General features: G+C 41.7%; 1 protein-coding gene across 1 annotated transcript; it reads left to right on the top strand.

Annotated features, from left to right (window-relative positions):
• Positions 1-1,330: 1,330 nt before the first annotated feature.
• On the top strand, positions 1,331-6,411 carry LOC129394383 (transportin-1-like). The gene has a single exon (XM_055101235.2). It carries the CDS (start codon positions 2,334-2,336, stop codon positions 3,747-3,749), a length of 1,416 nt encoding a protein of 471 aa, XP_054957210.1. The 5' UTR covers positions 1,331-2,333; the 3' UTR covers positions 3,750-6,411.
• Positions 6,412-6,913: the final 502 nt, after the last annotated feature.

The raw sequence follows: 6,913 nt of genomic DNA, 5'->3' as shown, positions 1-6,913 counted from the left end.
ATTTTATATATTTGAGACTGACAACATATCCTCATATTATGGTAATTTTATAGCAATATTGTCAACGAAAACAGTGTTTTCTGGATTCACTTGAAAATGAAACCAACCTAAAGAAAACAAAAATTATAATCCCAAAGATGCTACCCTATAGAGGAAAGGGTTTTTCTTCCCCTTAAGTCCCCTTATACATTAGTCGTCTTTCTTTTATTAAAAGTCTTAAAATATCCTCTAAAGCAGATTTCAAAATACAGCATTCCTGAGTCCTCAGGAGTCCTGCTCACAGAAGGGATCTTTAACTTACAGGAAGACAATGCTGACACTAGCTTAAGCACGCATTCAGCACACCACAGTTACAGTGAATCACACAGGAATTCCACACACATTCCCTACCCACTGTCAGCCTTAGTTTACATAGTGGCATCAACAGAGAAAAGCCAGTGGTTCCTAAACGTCTTCTCAAATTGCCCGGTCTCCAGGTCCTTGCTCATTTGGCTAAGACTGAATAAACAAACACCATTCATTAAAACGCATCCTGGCCAGTGTGGACACAACGACAGAGTGACTCCGTACCGATGGCATCATCTGGTTAAAATTAAATTTAAACTTATTTTCCTTTGGGGTATAAAATATATAATCACATGGAGTTATCCTTCGTATGTAAGTACTTGATAACAGCCCTGAGGTGTTCTATAAAGTCATCTAGAGCCTGTAATTAAGAAACAAAATTCTGTTTGTCTCAAGACCAATGTAAACTAGCTGAAAACAATAAGCTACATTTCATCACCAGTTATCATGCTGAGGAATCACTAAAACCATATCTAAATAATTCTCTTTTTAAAAAATAACTCATTTCCCTTCACACACACACTGCAAATGACACACATTTCAAGAATAAACGTGATTTCAAGCATATATCTTAAAGCAATTTAAACCAACAAAATGTAAGAACTTGGCAAAATCACTTAGATAATATCTAATTAGAATCCTCTTTTAAAACAACAGGAAAGTAAGTAAATAATAACCAAATAAATAAGAAAGCAAGTAAATGAGAAAACAAATAAGCACGTATATAATTAATAAGTAAAAATTTAAAAATCAATCCCTTTGCAAGCTGCAATAATTAATGAGGTTGTCACTAACCAATCAGACAATTTACATCAAGCATTGTGGTGAGACAGTCTTTCAGTTAGTATAAGAGTAAACAGAAATGGCGAAAAACTAATTCTTCACAATACTAGGATTTAGTTAAATTTAATTCATTTTATAGGTGGGTAACTATTCATAGACCTTGAAGTTCTGAAATACAGAGTTAAAATAAGAGAAAGCTTTCTGGAATCAATAATATTCTAGTTATTGCTTAGTTGACTCATTGTGACATGCTTCCAACCTGGGCATCAAACAAGGATACACATCAAATCGGACTCAGTCTGGCTGGCTCCTTGCGCTCTGTAGCCGTGGTGGCAGCAGCAGCAGACGTCGGCGGCTGGGCTGCCAGGAGCAGTTCCACTGGGTTTCACTGTCCGAGACTTCCTTTGGGGCACTCCAGCAAACCAAGGTGGAGTATGAATGGAAACCTGATAAGCAAGGGCTTCAGCAAATCCTGCAGCTATTGAAGGAGTCCCAGTCCCCAGACACCACCATCCAGAGAACTGTGCAACAATTCTAGAAACTGGAACAACTTAATCAAGATCCAGACTTTAGCAACTACTTGATTTTTGTTCTTACAAAATTAAAATCTGAAGATGAACCCACAAGATCATTGTGTGGTCTCATCTTGAAGAATAATGTGAAAGCACACTTTCAGAACTTCCCAAATGGTGCAACAAACTTCATTAAAAGTGAATGTTTAAATAATATTGGTGACTCCTCTCTTCTGATTAGAGCCACTGCTGGTATTTTGATCACAACTATAGCCTCCAAGAGAGAATTGCAGAATTGGCCTGACCTCTTACCAAAACTCTGTAGCCTGTTGGATTCTGAAGATTACACCACCTGTGAGGGAGCATTTGGCACCCTTCAGAAGATTTGTGAAGATTCCGTTGAGATTTTAGATAGTGATGTTTTAGATTGTCCTCTCAACATCAGGATTCCCAAATTTTTACAGTTCTTCAAGCACAGTAGTCCAAAAATAAGGTCTCACGCTGTTGTATGTGTCAATCAATTTATCATCAGGACTCAAGCTCTGATGTTGCACATTGATTCTTTTATTGAGAAATCTCTTTGCATTGGCTGATGAGCCAGAGGTATGGAAAAATGTGTGCCGAGCACTTGTGATGTTGTTCGAAGTTTGAGTGGATCGCCTGCTCCCTCACGTGCGTAATATAGTTGAGTAGATGCTACAGAGGACTCAAGATCAAGAAGAAAATGTGGCTTTAGAAGCCTGTGAATTTTGGCTAACTTTAGCTGAACAGCAAGTGTGCAAAGATGTATTCGTAAGGCATCTTCCCAGGTTGATTCCTGTGTTAGTGAATGGCATGAAGTACTCAGATATAGATATTATCCTACCTAAGGGTGATGTTGAAGAAGACGAAATGATTCCTGATAGTGAACAGGATATATGGCCACGTTTTCACCGATCAAGGACAGTGGCTCAGCAGCATGATGAAGATGGAATTGAAGAGGAAGATGATGATGATGATGATAATGAAATTGATGATGATGATACAATTTCTGACTGGAATCTAAGGAAATGTTCTGTTGCTGCCCTAGATGTTCTTGCAAACGTGCATCATGATGAACTGCTGCCATATATATTGCCCCTTTTGAAAGAATTACTTTTTCATCATGAATGGGTTGTTAAAGAATTAGCCATCTTGGGTTTAGGAACAGTTGCTGAAGGTTGCATGCAGGGCATGATTCCTTGCTTGCCTGAGCTTATTCCTCACCTTATTCAGTGCCTCTCTGATAAGAAGGCTCTTGTCCGTTCCATAACATGCTGGACTCTTAGCCGCTATGCACACTGGGTAGTCAGCCAGCCACCAGACACGTACCTGAAGTCATTAATGACAGAGTTGCTAAAACGCATCCTGGATAGCAACAAGAGAGTACCAGAAGCTGCCTGCAGTGCCTTTGCTACCCTAGAAGAGGAGGCTTGTACAGAACTTGTTGCTTACCTTGCTTATATACTTGATACCCTGGTCTTTGCATTTAGTAAATACCAGCATAAGAACCTGCTCATTCTTTACAATGCCAGAGGGACATTAGCAGATTCAGTAGGACATCATTTAAACAAACCAGAATATATTCAAATGCGAATGCCTCCACTGATCCAGAAACGGAACATGTTAAAGGATGAAGATAAAGATCTTTTCCCTTTACCTGAGTGTCCATTTTCAGTTGCCACAGTGCTGCAGTCTGGCTTCCTTCCATACTGTGAACCTATGTGTCAGCATTGGGTAAACCTAGTACAGAAGACTCTTGCACAAGCCATGCTAAGCAATGCTCAACCAGATCAATATGAAGCTCCAGATAAAGATTTTATGATAGTGGCTCTTGATTTACTGAGTGGCCTGGCTGAAGGACTTGGAGGCAATATTGAACAACTGGTAGCCCGAAGTAACATCCTAACACTAACATATCAGTGCATGCAGGATAAAATGCCGGAAGTTCGACAGAGTTCTTTTGCCCTGTTAATTGACCTCACAAAAGCTTGCTTTCAGCATATTAAGCCTTGTGTAGCTGATTTTATGCCAATATTGGGAACCAACCTAACTGCAGAATTCATTTCAGTCTGCAACAATGACACATGAGCAATTGGAGAAATCCCCATTCAAATGGGTATAGAGATGCAGCCTTATATCCCTATGGTGTTGCACCAGCTTGTAGAAATCATTAACAGACCCAACACACCAAAGACGTTGTTAAAGAATACAGCAGTAACAATTGGTTGTCTTGGTTATGTTTGTCCTCAAGAGGTGGCCCCCATGCTACAGCAGTTTACGAGACCCTGGTGCACCTCTCTGAGAAACATAAGAGACAATGAGAAACGGATTCAACATTCCGTGGAATCTGCATCATGATCAGTGTGAATCCCAATGGCATAATCCAAGATTTTATATTTTTTTGTGATGCTGTTGCATCATGAATTAACCCAAAAGATTATCTCAGAGACATGTTCTGTAAGATCCTTCATGGATTTAAAAATCAAATTGGCAATGAAAATGGGAGGCATTTCTATGACCAGTTTCCTCTTCCCTTAAAAGAGCATCTTGTAGCTTTTTATGGTGTTTAATGTAATACACTTAAGCTGCAGTCCCAAAATTAGGGGTCCTTCAGTCTTGGAGACTATGAGGGAGCCTCTGCACCCAGGGAAAATGCTACCCTTCATGGGGGGAAGGGTAAACCAGTAGGGAATACAGTATAATCTCAACCCTACTGGGAGGGGTGGGAGGGAAGTGTTGCCATCACTGTATTAAGTTGACGTTGGGAAACGTTTTAACATCTGGAGGCTTTGTGGGTGGAAATATGTCTCCAGTTACAACTCCACAGTGGATGTGAAGAGGGGGAAAAAAAAAGAAGAAAAAGAAAGAAAGTGTGGCCGGGCACAGTGGCTCATACCTGTAATCCTAGCACTTTGGGAGGCTAAGGCAGGTGGATCAGTTCAGGTCAGGAGTTTGAGACCAGCCTGACCAACATGGTGAAAAAAATACATCTCTATTAAAAAAATACACGCGCACACACACAAAATCTAGGCATGGTGGAGGGCACCTGTAATCCCAGCTACTTGGGAGGCTTAGGTGGGAGGATCACTTGAACCTGGGAGGTGAAGGTTACAGTGAGTTGATATCATGCCATGGCACTCCAGCCTGGGCAACAGAGCAAGACTCCTGTTTAAAAAAAAAAAGAAAGAAAGAAAGAAAGGGATGGGGGGAATGCTTCATTAATGCAGTTGTTTAAATATATTGTGATTAATCCATACAACCAAACTCTAAAGATGTATCTTAAAGAACAAGGCACCTCTCTGTGTACTGAAATGTACTGTATGTACATTTGTACTGAAATATAAGCATAAGCAAGTATGTGCTGTCCACATACATATGTGGAAAGAGTCCGTAATGCATTAAGAGGAGAAAGCGTGCATTAAAGGAGGTATTTCCCATTTTGGAGGCAGGGAGGAAAATCTGGCATGCATGTGTGTGAGAGAGAGTGCATTAGAATATGCGCAGAAAACACATCTGCGAACGCATAGCGCAAATGCTTACTAATGGAGAGGAGGGGTGCTGGCCAGCTTCCACTCTGTCATGTGTTTCCATTGTGTTAGACTTACTGATAATGAGTTCACGTGACTTTTGTAATCCTAGAGAGGGGACAGCATGTGTGAAGGTCTGAAGCAATAGAATGCATTAGGGAAAATACTAAAATTGGCCCAAAAAGGAAAAAAGGATGGCAGGAAGAGATGAGAGTGGAGAGGAAGGCGGCAGGCAGATGGCCCAGGGTAGCCTACGCTCTGCCAAGGAGTGTGGGGTTCATCCCAGTGCAGCAGGCTTTCTTTGTCCTCACTGGCAGCTCCTCTCAGTCTATGAGGCTGCCTCCTTGTCTTCTGCCCACATCTGACTGTGGGAGCTTCTAATCTAATCCCTTAGGAGGCCATCAACTTTACTTAGGGCTGAAGAATGTCTCATTCACTCAATAAACATTTACAAGCCCCAGCACAGTGGCTCACGCCTGTAATCCTAGCACTTTGGAGGCCAAGGTGGGAAGATCACTTGGATCTAGGAGTTGGAGAGCAGCCGGGGCAACATAGCAAGACCCCATCTCTACAAAAAATAAGAAATTAGTCAGGCCTGGTGCCACGCACCCGTGGTCCCAGCTACTTGGGAGGCTGAGGTGGGAGGATCGCTTGAGCCTGGGAAGTCAAGGTTTCAGTGAGCCGAGATCTTGCCACTGCACTCCAATTTGGGCAACAAGCAAGACCTTGTCAAAAAAAAAGAAGGAAGGAAAGAAGAAAGAAAGAAAGAGAGAGAGAAGGAAGGAAGGAAGGAAAGAAAGAAAGAAAGAAAGAGAAAGAAAGAAAGAGAGAGAGAAGGAAGGAAGGAAGGAAAGAAAGAAAGAGAAAGAAAGAGAAAGGAGAGGAGAGGAGAAAGAAAATATTCATAAAGAGAAACTGGAATCCCACAGGCTCAGTCCTGATGAGGGTGGTCCTGCTTCCTCATCTCTTCTCTGTCTACACTGTCTCCTGTGACACCATCCATGTTCTTGGCTGTGTAAAGCATCTTCATGTGCCCCTCCCACGTCCTCTCTCCTGCTTGGTCTCCCTCTAAGCACAGACTTGGGAATATAACTGCCTCCTTGGCACTTTCATCTGATAGGCATCTCACATCAAAAACTCAACTCTGGCTTATAGCCACCCACCAATCTGCTCCTGTTTTAATCTTCATCTCAGTAAACAGTGCTACCATCCACCCTGCTGCCCAGGCCAGACACCTAGGAGTCTTCTTTTTTTAATTAATTTATTTATTTGAGACAAAGTATTGCTCTGTCGTCCAGGCTGGAGTGCAGTAGCACAATCTCATCTCACTGCAACCTCAGCCTCCTGGGTTCAAGCAATTCTCATGCCTCACCGTGGTCTGGAGTAACTGGGATTATAGGCGTGTGCCACTACGCCTGGCTAATTTTTGAATTTTTAGTAGAGATGGGGTTTTGCCATGCTGGCCATGGCTGGTCTCAAATTCCTGGCCTCAAGAGATCTGCCCACCTCAGGCTCCCAAAGTGCTGGGATTACAGGTGTGAGCCACCACACCCAGCCTATTTTCACTCTCTTAATGATGTCTTTGGAAGTGCAAAAGTTTTGAATTTCGAAGAAGTCTAATTTATCAACTTTATTGTGATCTATCTATCTATAGAGCTATACATACAGACATTTCCTGATTTACGATGGTTCAACCTACAATTTTTGACTTTACTGTGGTATGAA

The sequence above is a fragment of the Pan paniscus genome, chromosome 19, assembly GCF_029289425.2.
Source record: "Pan paniscus chromosome 19, NHGRI_mPanPan1-v2.0_pri, whole genome shotgun sequence".
Lineage (NCBI taxonomy): Eukaryota > Metazoa > Chordata > Mammalia > Primates > Hominidae > Pan > Pan paniscus.
The sequence above is the reverse complement of the archived record's forward strand: the minus strand, read 5'-3'. Positions and strand labels throughout refer to the sequence as shown.